The sequence below is a fragment of the Panthera pardus genome, unplaced genomic scaffold, assembly GCF_024362965.1.
Source record: "Panthera pardus isolate Hobbes unplaced genomic scaffold, ASM2436296v1 HiC_scaffold_7, whole genome shotgun sequence".
NCBI classification, from domain to species: Eukaryota; Metazoa; Chordata; class Mammalia; order Carnivora; family Felidae; genus Panthera; species Panthera pardus.
Window position 1 is genome coordinate 24,715,977 of NW_026527002.1, and position 19,486 is coordinate 24,735,462.

At 36.2% G+C, this 19,486-nt stretch overlaps 1 protein-coding gene across 2 annotated transcripts in view; it reads left to right on the forward strand.

Moving 5' to 3' along the window:
* Positions 1-14,486, forward strand: part of HNF4G (hepatocyte nuclear factor 4 gamma) — a 127,981-nt gene extending 113,495 nt beyond the window's left edge. Inside the window, exons 7-11 of one of the 2 annotated variants that reach the window (XM_019453313.2) lie at positions 1,719-1,806; positions 6,145-6,297; positions 6,426-6,662; positions 7,708-7,830; positions 12,001-14,486. In XM_019453313.2, coding sequence (XP_019308858.1) covers positions 1,719-1,806; positions 6,145-6,297; positions 6,426-6,662; positions 7,708-7,830; positions 12,001-12,122 — 723 coding nt within the window. In that variant the 3' untranslated portion in view covers positions 12,123-14,486. The remainder of the gene's footprint in view (positions 1-1,718; positions 1,807-6,144; positions 6,298-6,425; positions 6,663-7,707; positions 7,831-12,000) is intronic. The other variant, XM_019453312.2, reaches the window with a different exon arrangement.
* The last annotated feature ends 5,000 nt before the right edge of the window (positions 14,487-19,486 follow it).

A 19,486-nucleotide genomic window follows, 5' to 3' on the forward strand; every position in this document is an offset into this window, starting at 1 on the left:
GTTTTTATTTGCTAAATGACGCTTGAATACTAACAATATAACATTACTAGCCTTGGACAGGCAAATGTCCAGTGTGGTTAAGGCATTAGAGAAGTAGCTTTCAGTTGCATTAAATATTACATTATTTTATTGAATCCCCTCAGGACCTCTGACATAAATGTTATTATCTCCACTTAACAATTTTTAAAACCGATCCTAGATCAGTTAAATTCACTCAGAAAATTCATCAAACGAATATTTATTGGGACTACAGTTCCATTTTAGGGTCTGTGACGATCTGGCAGTAAAAATACAGACTCATCATGATTCTCATAAAGTCTGCACTCTATTTGGGAGAGACAGACAATAAAAAAGATACAGATTATGAGTAAGTTAATTCTAGGTGGGGATAAGTTCTATAAAATGGAATGGGGTGAGTTGTAGAATGACTGTGTTGGAATGGCAAGACATACTTAAAATTGGGGATCAGTGACTTTTCTTGAGACCTGAATGACAAGGGACCAAACATACCAACATCTGAGGACAAGACATTCCAGGGATAGGAACAGCATGTTCAAAGGCTCTGAGGCAAGTTGAAATAATGAGTGCAGAGAAAAGAGAACAAGAGAACAAGGGATATCATAAGCTGAGATCAGAGAAGTTGGGGGGGGGGAGGCAGAGGGGGGAGAGGAAGGAGTGGGGGAGGACAAACCATTGTGCTGTTACCTGGGAGGCCATTGTTAACAACTTTGGGTTTTATTGTAAAGGCAATTAGAAACCAGTGAGGAGTTTTCAGGAGAGGGATGATAGTAAGTGACTATTGTTTCACAAAAGTTATCTGGGAAGCTCTGTCAAGAAGGATTTAGAAAGGAGGAACCAGAAGGGAAGCAAGAATCAACCTATTAGCTCTGTGGAGCGCATTGTGGCAGGCAAGATGAAGAATGGCAAAGGCTCGGGCTGGGGTGGTAGCTATGGAGAAGCAGTACCTGGATTTGCTGTACAACTAGAAAGGAATCAAAATGGGTTTTGGGTTCTGACATGAACAAGCATTTTGGATGAGCAGACCATTTAGTAAGATGATGAAGATATTGGAGAAACATTACTTTGATGTTTTATATTTGGAATGCTTCCTAGTCTTCCTAGAGGTGATGGCAAGTAGACAGTTGAGCGTATGCATAAAGCTCAGTTGAAAGCTTAGTGCAATTAGCCTCAGTCTACAAAGTGTCAGCAATGAGGTTATCCATCCTCTTCTTAGTTTGCCACAAGTCCTTGCTTTGCTTTTGTTGATTCAGCCTATTATGTGTAATAATAGAGTGTTTTTTACATATGTTTTCTTATTTGGTCCTCATGACTACCTTTGAGATTTTTATCACTACCACCATTTGACAGATGAAAACAATTGAGTCCCAAACATACTGGTTAACTTATCTAAGATTCAACAGGTATGACCAGGCAGCATTTGAACTCTGTTTGATTCTATTTCACTCCAGATCTATTTTGTTTGTTTGTATTGACTTCTAAGCTTTAGAAATTATGAAAAGTAAAACTCTATTGACATGCTGAAATAGAAAAATAGAAGGCTTAATGATGGCAAGCATCTATGAATATTATAGTTTATTAAAACCAAAAAAAAAAAGGTCCCAGGCTTAAAGAGCACTGAATTAATCAGATACATATTATACCATCTTTTAATCATTATATTTTATAATTAATTGTTAAACTTGAAATTTTTCATTAAGGTGGCACTGTTGAGAGCTCACGCAGGGGAACATTTACTGCTTGGAGCGACAAAGAGATCCATGGTGTATAAAGATATTTTGCTTTTGGGTAAGTTTTTTTTTTTTAATTTAAGAAGAAATTATGCATGCTTCATCCTTACGCAGGATCTATTCTGTATGTAGCAAGCATTCAAGACACTGTCAAATGGTACTCTCATTTCACAAATTGGATTTAATTAATTGTATCCTCATTCAAGACCCTATGTTTCCTTGACTTCATTGCAGCGAAGTTCAGAAGGCATTGAGATGTTTCGGTTGCATTAACATTTAAAAATAAGAGTTGGAGAGGGCACCTGGTTGGGTCAGTTGGTAAGCATCTGACTTTGGCTCAGGTCATGATCTTGTGGTCTGAGAGTTCAAGCCCCACATCGGGCTCTGTGCTGACAGCTCAGAGCCTGGAGCCGGCTTCAGATTTTGTGTCTCCCTCTCTCTCTTCCCCTTCCTCTCTCACACCTTGACTCTCTCTCTCATAAATAAACATTAAAAATTTTTTAAAATATAAGTTGGAGATGGTGGTCAAAAGGTACAAACTTCCTTGGCGCGCCTGGGTGGCTCAGTCAGTTAAGCGTCAGACTTCAGCTCAGGTCGCGATCTCGCGGTCCGTGAGTTCGAGCCCTGCGTCGGGCTCTGGGCTGATGGCTCAGAGCCTGGAGCCTGCTTCCGATTCTGTGTCTCCCTCTCTCTGACCCTCCCCCGTTCATGCTCTGTCTCTCTCTGTCTCAAAAATAAATAAAACGTTAAAAAAAATTTAAAAAAAAAAAGGTACAAACTTCCAGTTACAAGTCAAATAAATACTATGGATATGATGTACAACATGATGACTAGAGCTAATACTTGCAGTATAATATGTGTGGACATTGTTAAGAGTGTAAATTCTAAGCATTTTCATTACAAGGGGATTTTTTTTCCTTCTGTTTTCGTTGTATCCATGAGAAGATGGACATTAATTGAAACTACCATGGTAATCATCTCACAATATATGTAAATCAAACCGTCATGCTGTCCTTCTTAAACTTATACAGTGATGTATGTCAATTATTTCTCAATAAAACTGGAGGGAAAAGATTTAAAAATAAAAGAGAAATGTTGCTCAATAAACATAATAATGAAGTATCTTTAAATCCTATCAGGACAAATAACTGCTGATTTATGTGACCACTTTATTGGAGTCTCAGTGTTGTTTCAACTCCTTCAGTGGCTGCTTAATACTTGTAACTTGTTTTATACACTTCCAAGGAACATGTCTATTTCCTATGATCTCATTGTCTATGATATGATGCAAAATCCCAAGTAAAAAAAATTATTTGGTGACTATGTCTGAAAATCCTGATAGTTAAGTAGTAGTGCTGGAAGCGACAAAGTAGGATGGCAGGTTGAATGGGGGAAGAAGACACAAGGGGAAGCTTTTGTCTTCCTTAAGCAATTGCTTCCATCCACCCACCTTACTTACCTTTTAAAATTAGTTTTCCTGTTGAGAGAGTTGAGATGGCTGTAATGATTATTATCTCCACTTCTGTCTGGCTGTGTGAAATGATGACTAGATTGCTCATTATGTCTTTGTGTTAGATATTTTAACCCAAAATAGGAATAAATAAAATATGATATATTTTTCACATATAATATGATATAGCTAATATAATAGATATAGCTAATATCTATTGAGGACTTACTATGCAAGATGCATTCTCTAAGTGCTTTACATATAAATACATGCTATCTCATTTAATCCTCATGATAACCCTAAGGGATAGGTACGTACTTTTATTCTGCAGGTGAAGAAATGCAGGCAGAGAAAGTTAACTTAAGGTCACAAAGCTAGTAAGGGATAGAGCCAGGATTCTAAACCACATAATGTGACTGCAGAGACAATGCTCTTAGATTCTATTAAACACTCTCCTGCATTTATAAGACTGCTATAATACTGCTCTCATTATAGATTGAATACAGTATACTTAAAAACTCAAATGTATTTGCTACCTATTTCTAAATTGTTTTACCCTGAATAATTAGGTAAACTAACTTTTCATAAGAGCAAGACTGTATTTTTTTAGATCTTTTTACATGTTGTTACACTGAAGATTGTCTTTGCCTGCAATGAAAGAATTCAGAATATTGACTTCTTATAAAATCAGAAAATAACAATTTAGCTGTTATCTTAGGAGCTCTAATAACTTCTAGTTTCTAATATTTTCGTAGCTATACTATTTGTCACTTACAGCCAGAGACATTCTAAATTGGAGCGTCCTCAGGGATTAGGGAGTCTAGTCTCTGTTCAATTTCTAAACTTTCTTGAATTCATCTACTTAGGCCTGTTAAAGTTGTGTTTCAAAAGTTGTTACACCTACATATACCTAGACCACTAAAGGAGTCCTCTTTTTATCCACTGTAAGCAAGAAAGTTTCTTTAGGTTTTGTGTTACGCTCATTAATGATTAAGACACTAATAGATAACTGACATAGTGGAAGGGTAATCATTATATTTTGTTTCTCTCCTGTCAATTATTAGCTTGTTATTAGTCTGCACTTTCGTGTTATCACTAGTGACTGAGTCTGTTAAAATGCATGTGATCATATTATCAATGTCATTGATCCTTGACGTGTTCTTAAGTTTTTCTTTCTTTTTTTTTTTTAATATGAAATTTATGGTCAAACTGGTTTCCATACAACACCCAGTGCTCATCCCAACAGGTGCCCTCCTCAATACCCATCACCCACCATCCCCTCCCTCCCACCCCCCATCAACCCTCAGATTGTTCTCAGTTTTTAAGAGTCTCTTATGCTTTGGCTCTCTCCCACTCTAACCTCTTTTTTTTTTTCCTTCCCCTCCCCCATGGTCTTCTGTTAAGTTTCACAGGATCCACATAAGTGTGAAAACATATGGTATCTATCTTTCTCTGTATGACTTATTTCACTTAGCATAACACTCTCCAGTTCCATCCACATTGCTACAAAAGGCCATATTTCATTCTTTCTCATTGCCACGCAGTATTCCACTGTGTATATAAACCACAATTTCTTTTTCCATTCATCAGTCGATGGATATTTAGGCTCTTTCCATAATTTGGCTATTGTTGAAAGTGCTGTTATAAACACTGGGGTACAAGTGCCCCTATGCATCAGCACTCCTGTATCCCCTGGGTAAATTCCTAGCAGTGCTGTTGCTGGGTCATAGGGTAGATCTATTTTTAATTTTTTGAGGAACCTCCACACTGTTTTCCAGAGCGGCTGCACCAATTTGCATTCCCACCAACAGTGCAAGAGGGTTCCCGTTTCTCCACATCCTCTCCAGCATCTATAAGTCTCCTGATTTGTTCATTTTAGCCACTCTGACTGGTGTGAGGTGGTATCTGAGTATGGTTTTGATTTGTATTTCTCTGATGAGGAGCGACGTTGAGCATCTTTCCATGTGCCTGTTGGCCATCCAGATGTCTTCTTTAGAGAAGTGTCTATTCATGTCTTCTGCCCATTTCTTCACTGGATTATTTGTTTTTTGGGTGTGGAGTTTTGTGGGTTCTTTATAGATTTTGGATACTGGCCCTTTGCCTGATATGTCATTTGCAACTATCTTTCCCCATTCCGTAGGTTGCCTTTTAGTTTTCTTCATTGTTTCCTTGGCAGTGCAGAAGCTTTTCATCTTGATGAGGTCCCAATAGTTCATTTTTGCTTTTAATTCCCTTGCCTTTGGCGATGTGTCAAGTAAGAAATTGCTGTGGCTGAGGTCAGAGAGGTTTTTTCCTGCTTTCTTCTCTAGGGTTTTGATGATTTCCTGTCTCACATTCAGGTCCTTTATCCATTTTGAGTTTATTTTTGTGAATGGTGTAAGAAAGTGGTCTAGTTTCATCCTTCTGCATGTTTCTGTCCAGTTCTCCCAGCACCATTTGTTAAAGAGACTGTCTTTTTTTCCATTGGATATTCCTTCCTGCTTTGTCAAAGATTAGTTGGCCATACTTTTGTGGGTCCAATTCTGGGGTTTCTATTCTATTCCATTGGTCTATGTGTCTGTTTTTGTGCCAATACCATGCTGTCTTGATGATTACAGCTTTGTAGTAGAGGCTAAAGTCTGGGATTGTGATGCCTCCAGCTTTGGTCTTCTTCGTCAAAATTACTTTGGCTATTCGGGGTCTTTTGTGGTTCCATACAAATTTTAGGATTGCTTGTTCTAGCTTCAAGAAGAATGCTGGTACAATTTGATTGCGATTGCATTGAATGTGTAGAGAGCTTTGCAGTATTGACATTTTAACAATATATATTCTTCCATTCCACTACTGAAAGAAAGTACTATTCCTATTCCTTCAAGGGAAGAACCGTTTAAAATATTTGTGAAAACTTAAATCATATCCGACAATCTTTTGTTGGGGTGTGCTGATCTTTTTTTTTTTTCCTCCTAGGAAACAACTACGTAATTCACCGCAACAGCAGTGAAATTGAGATCAGCCGCGTGGCCAACCGGGTTCTAGACGAGTTGGTACGACCATTTCAAGAAATTCAGATTGATGACAATGAATATGCTTGTTTGAAGGCAATTGTATTTTTTGATCCAGGTTTGTTTTCAGATTTCCATTAAACAACAATTAAAATGAAAATTAACCATTATTTAATATTGGAATATTTTCTCTCACACTCTAGCAAGATGCGATCTCTTAGATTGCCCCTTTTCTTCCTTTCTTAGATGCAAAAGGGCTAAGTGACCCGGTAAAGATTAAGAACATGCGGTTCCAAGTGCAGCTCAGTTTGGAGGACTACATCAATGACAGGCAGTATGACTCCCGGGGGAGGTTTGGAGAGCTGCTCTTGCTCCTGCCCACACTGCAGAGCATCACCTGGCAAATGATTGAGCAAATACAATTCGTTAAACTTTTTGGGATGGTTAAAATTGACAACTTACTTCAGGAAATGTTACTGGGTGGTGAGTACATTTAAGAATTTATTATTTATTAGCATTGCAGTCTGTAATAGGTTGACCTGTTTGTTTATCTTCTTCCAAGTTTTTTAATTTTATTTTATTCATTTGAATTCAAGTTAGTTAGCATACATAGGTAGTATTGGTTTCTGGAGCAGAATCTATTTATTTTTTGTCTGTGACATAGTGGATTCATTTTTCTTTTTTTTTTAACATTTAGAAAGTCTGCAAAACCCATTTGATGGAGACAAAAATACTTGAACATATTGAAATCCTCATTCTTACTAGTCTCTGCCATCTTTGTCCCACACAGTTCTTCTTGCCTCAGTTTCTATCCTTTCAAATATGGTGAATAGAAATGGATTTTCTATTTTTAGGACTCCTAGGGGTGTATTATATTTTTCTATGCCATGACTCCTTTCAAAGCTCAAGGATACCAGCATTGCAACAGAACCTAAAAATATTTCTAGTAAATACCTTAAAACTAAACACTTTGCTCCTGAAATAATTAATTGACATAACACAATGAGAAGGGAAAAATGAGATTTCATTGCTGCAATAAATGTCAGGAATAAGTTAAGAAATCATTTATTTTGTGTTCTGATCTAAATTAAATTTCCTTGTAAAATCACTTTATTTTATTTTATTTTAGTTTTAGTTTTCTGGTGCTTAATGTGTTTCTAATGACATCTTTCTGAAATAAAAGTTGTTTATGCTATTAGTGTGATCCCAAATACTATAAACTTGAGGTAAGTGATTCTTGGAATTGCCTTAACAACAGGCAGCAAACCTAATGATTCCAGGAAACAGCACACAAGGTCCATTATTAATATACAACATAACATGATACAACATTAATCTAGCCAATGCACAGTGAAAGCTGACATTGTCCTTAATATGGCAGCAGTTCTATTAATTTATTTTTGAAATCCCAAAAAGCACTTTGCAAAAATAGCAATATTCCAGCTGTCAATCAAAGCATGTGTTGCAAGGTAAACTTGCTGTCGCTGATTAAATGTCACTAACGCAAGCATCTTTTTATCTTCTGTAGGTGCTTCCAATGACGCCAGCCATCTCCATCATCCGGTGCACCCACATTTGTCTCAAGATCCATTAACTGGACAAACTATACTTTTAGGTCCCATGTCAACACTGGTTCATACAGACCAGATCTGTAAGTATTTTGCCAACCATAATATTTTTTAAACTTAATTAAGAAAAAGTGGAATTTGGGGAAAGAATCTATCAGTACCCAGCAATAGCAAAATTTAGGCGCAGTTTCCTCTGTAGGACTCCACTGTGGGAGATTGTGATATTCAGCAAGTCTTTGTTCTCCTAGGGATCATGGGTTTGCTCCCTAAAATTGGATGTGAGTGCATAAAACAGAATGTACAGGCAGTCCTGGTTTGGCCTGGTAGTGCAGGGCTGTGAAAAGGACTGTGCAAGCCGGAAGCGTGCAAGGAAATCTTAATAATCAATAGGAAAATTATAGTTGATCGTGACCTTTAAAAATGTTTGCCGGGGTGGCTGGGTGGCTCAGTTGGTTAAGCATCAGACTCTTGGTTTCAGCTCAGGTCACGATCTCATGGTTTGTGAGATCAAGCCCCATGTTGGACTCTGCACTGACAGCACGGAGCCTGCTTGGGATCTTCTCTCTCCCTCTCTCTCTCTGTCCCTACCCTGTTCTCACGTGTGTGTGTGTGTGTGTGTGTGTGTGTGTGTGTGTGTGAGTGCTCATGCTTTCTCCCTTTCTCTCTCTATCTTAAAATAAACATTTAAAAATGAATAAATAAAAGTGTTTGCTGAAACATTAAGAACTCTCCTAACTACAGGTTGTAACTCTATAGTGAAGCTGAATAATAATAATCCTAATATCTATTTAAGACACTGTAATGTAAGCATTAGATACAATGAGAATTCACATGTTTTTGTTTGTTTGTTTGTTTGTTTGTTTGTTTGTTAAAAAATTATCAAGAAGGAGTGCCTGGATGGCTCAGTTGGTTAAGCGTCTGACTCCTGAGCCCCACGTCAGGCTCTGTGCTGACAGCGTGAAGCCTGCTTGGGATTCTCCCTCTCCCTCTCTCTCTACCCCTCCCCTTTTGTGTCCCCTCTTTCTCTCTCAGAATAAATAAAAAAACATTTTTTAAAAATCTGTAAAAAAATTATGAAGTATAGTTTCAACAGTGCATCCTGCTTTCCTCTGTTCTAAATTGCAAGTGGAAGTGAGCATCTTTTCTATGCCTTGATGAATTTTATTCTTTTGGGAAGTTTGGATCAGCTTCCAAGATTTTACCCTTTGCAATTTCCATGTCTGAAATATCTCTGAGAAATTATTTAATATGAAGTTTTTTCACTAATGTCCATCACTTTACCTTCACTAAGACCCAGAATGCAGATTTATTTTTTTGTTTTAATTTAAATTTCAGTTAACATACAGTGCAGTATTGGTTTCAGGAGTAGAATTCAGTAATTCCTCACTTACACACAAAACCCAGTGCTCATCACAAGTGCCCTTTTTAGTACCCATCACCCTTCTAGCCATCTCCCCACCCCCCCATCAACCCTCAATTTGTTCTCTATCCTTAAGAGTCTCCTGTGATTTGTTTCCCTCTCTTCTCTTCCCCCCACCTTCCCATGTTATACGTTCATCTGTTTTGTTTCGTAAACTCCACATATGAATGAAATCATATGGTATTTGTCTTTCTCTGATTGGCTTATTTCACTTAGCATAACACACTCTAGCTCCATCCACGTTATTGCAAACAGCAAGATTTCACAGAATGCAGATTTAGAGACTCAAAGAGCAGCAGTGTCTGCATTCCCAGGGGAACTATTTCTTCTGCAGCTCCATCCATGTTCCATTCACTTCCTGCATTGTCACTTTTTGCTTCTTTTATTTTATTTTATTTTTTTGCCAATTCTGTTTTAATTGTCCATTTTTTTGAAAAATGTCATGAGAATTTATCACTAGGAGATGAGGAGGCAACACAACTACACACTTAGTTGTCAGTACATGAACTGAATAAAATATGTTCAGTGACATCCCAGACAGACTTAAAGATGTGATGTGATTGGTTACTGATCGCAATACACATCTGTTACTGAGGTGATTCATGTAGACCGAAGAGTTAGCAGTGAAGTTTGTATTTATGCAGTTACTCACAGTTAATTGTGAGTTACCATGCTAAATGAAATTTGAGCCATGTTTTTGCCAGACTGGTGCTATTTATCCAAGCTGTCATAACTGAAATCCATGCATGTCAGATTTGTGCAAAGTGAGGGCCACTGGGAAAACACTTTGGAACTAAAATGATTACATAAATAGTAGGGGTTAGTAGCAAAGTTAATATGATAATATTGCAGATTTAACAAAAATTCTATTTTTCATAAGCTACTCCAGAGATAAAAATCTGTATTTGACAAAATACCTAGGATCGTTTCTGAGTCTATACTTAGTATTCCCACATTTACCTTTGATCTGTCTCCTCTTAACACTAAACCAGCTAACTCGCTGAGATTCCTTGAGTTATTGTGATGTAATTATTATGTGTGTCTGTATTAACTACTGAATTTACAGTAGCCCTCAGTAACTGATTACAGTGTGGTTTCATGGAAATGTTCAAACAATTGTGACAATTTAGTGAGTACCACCTGACTGCTACCTAGTGGTGTAGGGAAAGTGGAGGCCACAGAAATGGGTATTATCCCTGTTGCCTTTTAGATACAGCCCCTGGTAAACCTATGTGTAAATAGTGTCTGAAACACAAAGTTCTTTGACTACATGATAAAGGCAGAAATAAAATTGTTAAAACATAACTCAAATTATGGAAACAGAACTTGAAATGTGTTTGAAAGACATCAGTTTGGGACCATCCTTGCAAAGCAAATGTTGCCATATTCCTTTCATAGTCAAGAGCAGACAGGGCAAGTCCAACGTCATCTCTCTTAGGGATTAGTTATTCATAAACCCAGAAAACAAAACACTTTAACAACATATTAAACATTATAGGCATTGGCTGGCAAGAACGTTTAACAAGTCTGCTGGTGGTTGAATCTTGTACTTTTTAAATGTTAGTTTTCTAGTATTTTTAAAAGCATATTTGCTGACCCCAATCTATTTAAAATCACATCACATTTCTCATTTTTATTTTACCTCTTTCAACATAATATTTATGAGAATCCATTTGTAAAGGAAAAACTTCCTCTGTTAGCACCTATTTGGAATAGTTTATATTTTATGCAAAACAAAACATTACACATACACACAAAATAAATTTAAGTTCATGTGTATTTTCCTGGCCTTTTAGAGCATGTCCTGGCAGTCTTAGATTCATCCCAAATATCCAGAAAAAAAATTTTAAAGCAAATATGGTTATTCTTTTGTTAATTAAACTGTATGTAAATATGTTGTTTCCAACCATATTTAATAATATAAAGTCAATATGTGAAAGATCAGGCAAAAAGGAAGTGTTCTTATTTTTGTATCAATTTTTAAAAGCTACTTTGAAAAAAAAGTCTATACAGTTTGCAGTGCCTCAGGCTGATTATCAAACATTTTCTATTCGTTCTGTTAAATATGGAATTAAAATCAATGTGAATATTAAAATATTTCAAGTTTTAAAAAATTAAAAATCTAAGATAGCTCCCAGATTATTTTATAATATAGTAAAAGTTTGCAATAGGAGGAAATACTATTCTAGACAATGAAGTATTCACACTGTAACTTCTTTTTTCAATTACTTGGGCTTGCTCTTTGATGAGGAAGGGATGGGTGAGCTCAACTGTAATAGAATAATTTTGAAGCAAAATGCCAGTATTTTTCAGATGTTTTTAATTCCGATATAGGTTTCAAAGCACTTGCAAAATGTCGTAACTTTTTATATCGTCTATTATGTTTGAGTCAGTGGAATCCAAACCAAATATATTTTATGTGCATTTTTCATTGTAGAAATTGTACAGTTGTTTTCAAAGATTTTAAAAAAAACAACAACAACCTGGCATTCTGTTCATACTCTTCATTAACTTTTTTTCTGCGGGGTTTGTGAGAGAATCGAATGCTCATAAATGCTATTAAGAAAGACAGTAAGTGACTGTTGAGTGACTATGAAGAAGTTTAAGCATCTCTATTCTGTTTGGATGCTATCTGGGAGGGAAGAGGGCCGTGCAACTCCAATAGCACCTCAGTGAGCTCATAACGGATTAGATAATCATACTTTATATATGATCTTCATATATATGATAATATCTCCAAAATGGAATAATGCATATGGGTGTCATGCAGGGCTTACTAGGCCGGGCCAGGGTGACTGTCACCATCACATACAATTCTCTGATTCTTTTTTAGCAACTCCTGAGACCCCACTCCCTTCCCCACCACAAGGCTCTGGACAAGAACAGTACAAAATAGCGGCAAACCAAGCTTCAGTGATTTCACACCAGCCTCTCTCCAAACAAAAGCAATTGTGAGAATATGTTTACTCCTGAATGGCACTGCGTAAATGTGAAAACTTGTTGGTCTTAAAATAACTCAGGATAGTACTTTTGGCAAACTCTTAGCCAAGGCTTCTTCATGGTGCTGTTGTAAGATGGTATCCTCTTTTCTTGTTTATATGCTCATTTTGTTTGTTGTTGCTATTGTTTAAAACTTTCAGATGCAAATAATGTATATCTGAGTTTCAATTATGTTTGTATAGTATATTTTTCCAACTTCCCTTGCACTGCTCTGGAACCAGCTGAATCTTACGTACTACTTTCATTTGTTGTCTCGATATTAATTTAAATCTGTAAATAATTGCTTCACTGTGATGTGATGCAGAACTGAGTGTTCTTTTGTGACTAAGAATGGTAGGTAGATCAGCAATTCCAGATCAGTGTAAAATGAACCATTTTTTTTTTATCAATTTCAAACTTGCAAGTTAGAAAAATAAAGCAGTTGCTATAAAATAGGAAATATTTATTTGAAGAATCACTTGTGGATATCCAGTGGCTAAGAAGCATCTTTTTGGCCCACAGTTAAATACACCTCTATCTTAAGCTTAGAAAATTATAGTCATTCCAAGGCTGACTGGCTATTCCTTGTAATCCTGCCTATATTTGAAGACGTATTTTAACATAAAACATGTTTGTTTTACCAATCAAGATACAGGATAAATGGTAAAAAAGGAAACCCTTAACACAGTGGCTCGACCAAGAGAAACCCTGCCTTCTCTCTCCTAAAACAATCTGATAGTCATCCATTGACTTGAATTTTAGCGTATGCCTGCCTCTAGTTCCCAGGGACCCTGCAAGAGCAGTCTTTGGGTGATAAGCCTTGTGCCAACTAAAACGGCACCACTCTGGGAGGCTGATATTGGGAGACAAAATGGCCATTGTCACACACACAGTGTCTCACTTAGACTTTACGGCAACCCCGTAAGAGAGGTATTATTGTCTTTCACTTATAAATGAAGAAACCTATTGCTTGGAGGGTTGAAGTACATAACTGAAGTTTGTAAACCTGAAGAGCAGGACAGCCACCTTGATGCCCAGATCTGCTTGACTCTAAGGAGAATAAATCTGGTGTGGAATGAAAAATGTGAGCTTCTTACTATGGTTTTGAAATATATGCAGTTGATGTGATGACTGAATCCTGCCCATCTTGTTACCTGTAACACATATTTACATGTAATCAATGAGTGTAAATTTGTTGCAGCATGAATAAGAAACCACTGTTGTCGCTTTAATGTCTTCCCCCCCAAACAAAAAACAAAAAAACAAGACAAAAACACAAAACAAAACCTTAAAACAAATTAAAGGAAATAAAAGACATACCAGATAGGTTATGATGAAAACACAAATGCAAATCACTGGCTCAGCGGATTTTCAAAAATCCAGTGGACTGAGGAGTACAGTTCATTGGAGCCCTATTTGATATCATCTAAAGCTGAAGTGTATTTGAAACAATACATGATGGGCCACCTCAAGAAATAGTGATCTCTCTCACTCTCTTTCTTTATCACACACACACGCACACAGAAGCAAGGAAATATCACTGAGTAATTATGAGTGATACAAAAAACAGTGTCCCAACTTGTAAGAGACTAAATTAACTGATTTTTACAGAATCTCTCAAAATTTCTAAGATTTCATAACCCCCCATTTACCCTACGAATAAAAAAGGTTCTGTTAATATTAACTAACTTATTAAGTCACTGTAGAAAAATGGTTAATTGGAAGCTATAATGGATTTAATAAAATCAAAATTCCTTCAGTAGCTGGTACCTGAAAACTGTAAAATATATCTTTGAGAGTGAGTGAGGGAAGAGGAAAGTTTACTTCACTCTTATTTTTTGGAAATGTACTCTAGCGTCTCAATTTCATGTATAAGAATGCTTTTGATCTTTATAAATAACAAATACTTTTGTAGGTTTCTGTTTTACTTGTTGTGCTGTTCTTTTAGTAGATATTAAAAAAATTCATTTTTAGTGAACCCTTTAACTTATCTGCATATATTTACTAAACAGCTTTGTTTTAGAAATTATTGCTAACGATTTTGTTTTAATAACTATGGTCAGGGAATTTTTAATATAATATTTTTGTATACTTAACTGCCAAAAATGCTGGACAAAGAGGAACTGAAGTTTTCAGCGTATTTTCAAAATATTGATAATGAAACTTATTGCTTTTATATAGCACAAAACTTTTTCAGGTGGTAAATATGAATAATTTATTGTGAAATAATGATTCATTTTATAAATGTAAAATTATTTTTATAAATTTTATTGTTGAAAATCAAAACTTACTAAATTTTTAAGTGTAAATTATAGTGAGATTAAGATATTTCTAAACTGTGATATGTTGTTTCACTGAACTTTCTAAATAAAAATTGAGAAAAAAAACTGAAGTAGGGTGCTTCATTATTGTTTAAAATGATTTTGTACTTTTAGAGATATGGATAATATATTTTATATGGACATTTAATTAAATTCATATATAGTTCACTAATACTGGTCTTTAGAGGCCAGAGCAAAATTAATTAGCACATCTCCAAATAATCATAGAATTGGCTACTGATTGAAGGGAGAATCCTCACATTTGAGCTTTATGATGTAGTTATTCTTTAAAGTTTTGTGATAGTGATTAAAATAAATGAGCTAGCTTGGCTTAAACGTTGTATCCATATACTCTGGCAATACATTTTTAACCTAGATGTTTTAATTGCCGTTGTCCTGTGTTCATATTTAATTGCCTACCATATTTTAAAATATGAAAGCATGTAATTTTTATATCTTTGTGGAGAATACAAGAAATATACTCTAATTTAATAGAGAAAGAAGAATTCTTGCTCTAGGCCACAGGAAGATTGCAACCTAGAATAAAGATAAAACATTGCATGTATTAGTAATAAGGTTAATTTACTCTATAGTCAAGTGCAATTTGACATCCATTTCAACCTGGGCATTTGAGCTGATCTTTTTATGTCACTTCCTTCCTTCCAAGATTTCACTGAACAGCCCAGAGAAAGACTTTTTAAAACATAAGAACCATCTATACATCTCCTGAAATTAAATTTTAAATTTTAAACTAAATTAAAATTTTTTTTCTGCAAAATATAAGGCAGATGACATCAGAGTAAAAGAAATGCAGACTTGTCCATGATTAACCATGAATATAATGGTGCTGCTGTGAAAGTGATATGAAATTCCACAAATAGAGCCCTCAAAATCTTCAGGGCCACCGGGGTGGCTCAGTTGGTTGAGTGTGCGACTCTTGATTTCAGCTCAGGTCATGATCCCAGGGTCTTGGGAGCAAGCCCTGCATTGGGCTCCGCGCTGAGCATGGAGCCTGCTTAGGATTCTCTCTCTCTCTCTCTCTCTCTCTCTCTCTGCTTCTTCCCTGCTTCCTCGGACCCTCCCCAGCTTGTGTGTGCACTCAACCTCTCTTTCTCTTTTTAAAAACAAATATCAAAGTTGTAACACAAGAGGCTAAGACCAAGATAAGAGCATGTGATAGTCAATGAACGTCAAATCAAAGGACGTAAGGAGCTACAGCGGTGACCCACTGTGGAAGACTCACTATGTGATTCACCTGATTTCCCTTGAGGCAGATGGCTTGATCAGTGAAGGAGGGTCGGGGCCACAACAATTTCCAAATTAGGAGAGTCAGATTCAGCTACAGAAGAGATAGATCCTGACTTCAGAGTACTCTAATAATCTCGTGAAAGAACATACTCAATTCAGTAGTGAACTTCCTCCCTACCATGTTCCCCCCACCTGCCAACCCCCCAAGAGTCTCCTTATAGACACAGATAACTGAGGTTTTGATATACATAGACTTACCTAAGTAGAGGTAATGCCTTGGGTGGATACGATGCAACTGGATAGGATGAAGGACAAAGACAATTCTATCTACCTACTCAGACACGGAAACTCTGAAAATTAGCAGTTACTGAAGAAATCTGTAACCTTTCCTGCTGTGACCATCTTTCAAAAGTAGCCAGTGCTCTATCTTGTATCCAGTTTGATCCCTTATCTGGAAAAATAATCATTTAGAAAATGCAAAGTTTGCCCTATAAGACAAAAAGTAAGTGCTTCGAAGAGGGTCCAGGGACAGGTGAGAGGGAAGAAGAAACTATACCAGGACTCTAATTTTACATAGGTAGCAAACAACAAGGTACAACTATATGTGTGTGTGTGTGTATTTCCTCTTGATATTTCATAAAATAAATGCAATTAAAAATTAATTTATAGATAATCATCAATAGAACAAAAATAAGATTCATAAGATACACTATTTTAAAAAAAGAATAAGAAAAATTGAGCAGTCTGGTGAACAAGTAGTTTTTTTAAAAAAGAAATTATCGGGGTACCTGGGTGGTTCAGTTGGTTAAGCATCTGACTTCAGCTCAGGTTGTGATCTCGCGGTTCCTGAACTCGAGCCCTGCATCGGGCTCTATGCTGACAGCCCAGAGCCTGGAGCCTGCTTCGGATTCTGTGTCTCCCTCTTTCTCTCTATGCTCCTCTCCCACTCATGCTCTGTGTCTCTCTCTCTCTCTCAAAAACAATTAATAAAAAGAAAAAAGAAAAATTATCAAGGAAACAACTAAAAATAATATGAGAGATATATGACAAAACTCAGATATCTCATCAACTTTTATAAGTTAAAAACATCACCTAGTACCATATAATTACTTTTAGATTAGAATACAAATTCATCTGTTTTTATTACATAATTCATTACATAATTCTTTAGTACATAAATCTTTACAAAGCAATCTAGTAAGTGACATTTATGCATTATCCAATATGTATATATTAAACCTCTACACTTTGGCAAAAATTTATAGACATTGGAGCTCTCAAGTTTCTAATGGAATTTTGAGGCAGAAAAACATTAAGCCATAATCATACAAATAATTAAAGATAACCAATGATTACTTTCTAGTCCAAGAACTAGATGTTCTGAGAGTTTCCTAGATGAATTTACTTCTAGATCAGGAAAGAGCTCTCAGAAAAAAACTGAAAGAAGACTGTAACTAAAGCTCAGTGAACAAAACAGGGCCAAAACCTGAGGGTATGAAGGTGACAGGAGGCAGATGACAGGGTTCCTAATGGACCATGGTATTTTAGGTTTTAGTTTAACTATATCCATGTGATTCACCAAATGGTTTTAAGTAGAGTGGAACATGATCCAATTTGATTTTTTGGAACAGATCCCTCTGCTAAATGGAAATGAGTCAAGTTGGAGCAGAAACATCATCCTTAAAAGGAAGTAAGAAGAGATGTCTGTATTTTGGATTAGGATGAGAGTACCAAGTTTGGTACCAAATATATGCTACCAAATATATACGAATATACATGACTATCATTTGGAAGCAGACACAATAGAACTTCCAAACTTGATATTTGGTATGTCCGATGGTGTAGTTGCTTTGAAAAGAATGTTCATGTTCTTACGGGGGTTAAACACACAATTACCAGTAGGAGCCAAAAGAAATGAAAATTTGTGTCAAGGGGCACCTGGGTGGCACAGTCAGTTAAGCATCAGACTCCTGTTTTCAGCTCAACTCATGATCCCAGGGGATCCCAGAGGTGTGGGATCGAACCCTGTATCAGGCTCCACACTAAGCATGGAGCCTGCTTGGGATTCTCTCTCTCCCTCTCTCTCTATCTCTGCCTCTTCCCCACCACTAAAAATAAATAAATAAACATAAAAAAGGAAAGAAAATATGTGTTAAATAAGGACCTGTGAAGTTTTTTGACACAAAAGTATATACTGTCAATTAAAAAAAAAAAAAAAAAAAAAGGAAACTAGTCTATAGTGAGAGACTGCAAATCAATTATTGCCAAGGCTTGAATCTGATTTCAAAGAGGCAGGAGGGAATTTGTGGGTGGGAGGTGGGGAATGATACCTTTGCATATCTATTTTGGTGATGGTCATATTTGTATGCTTTACATTTAAATGTGTGTATTTTACTGTATATAAAGTATATCTCAATAAAGTTCACAAAAACAAAATATACTAACTGTATTATTTAAAAACTACAGGGGCTCTGGGTATCTCAGTCAATTAAGCATCCCACTCTTAATTTTGATCCAGGTCGTGATTTCAAAGTTCATGAGATTGAGCTCCATGCCTGGCTCTGTGCTGTCAGTGTGGAGCCTGCTTGGGATTCTCTCTTTCCCTCTCTCTCTGTCCCTCCCCCACTTGTGCATTGCTCTGTCTCTCTCTCCTTCAAAATAAATAAACTTAAAAACATTTTTTAATTACAAAAACAGCAAGAAATAAACATAATGCTGTAGAAAATAATATATAAATAAGAAAGTAAAAACATATAACTTAAGAAATAGAAAAAATATATAATTTGTAATAAATCCAGCTACTAGTGCTCTGAAGTGATAAATAAATTAGATGAAATTTTGATTAAAGAAAATGGAGCAAGTACAAAGAAATGTACAAGCCAACAACTTTTTAAAAATATTATTTTTAACGTTTATTTATTTTTGAGAGAGAGAGAGACAGAGCACAAGTGGGAGGAGGGGCAGAGAGAGAAGGAGACATAGAATCCGAAGCAGGCTCCAGGCTCTGAGCTGTCAGCACAGAGCCCGACATGGGGCTCAAACTCACAAGATGTGAGATCATGACCTGAGCAAAAGTTGGAGGCATCACCGACTGAGCCACCCAGGTGCCCCACCAGCCACTAATTTTTATGAATATAACTGCAAAATGTCCAGACAAAATACTGGAAAATTAAATTTAGTACTATAATGAAAGGATAACATAACATACTCAAGTGGGCTTTTTGTTCCAAAAATGAATTACTGGGTTAACATTTGAACATCAAGCTTAATGGCAGAACTATCTCTACCGAATGTGCATCATAGTTTAACTTCTGCCAAAGTTGGCTTCCATCTTCCCTCTTGGATATGCACCCTTAAAGTCTTCCCTGCTGAGTATGCTACAGGCTAACTTCAGAGTCTGATTCCTAGGTAACCCACCTAAAACAACCTATAGAATTCATTTATACTTATGTGCTAATGTAGGTAACTGTAAAATGAAATTAATCAACCACATGGCTTAACATATCATCAAAAAAATTGGTGAAAATCAGATTTATGAAGCATCGATTACACTATCATCAGAAGTCAAATTTACAAAAAATAACCTAATGAAAAGGGTTACACTGAAATGCTGAAAACTCTGAGGCATTTCTGAAAGTTTAATTTATCTTCAGATAAATTAAGGCACCGATTAAGGCAAGGATGTTGATGAAGTAGAGTTACAGATGTATGGAAATAGCCATGAAAATGAAACGGCTGGCCAGACCAGAGATTCCATTAGAAAAGTTATTA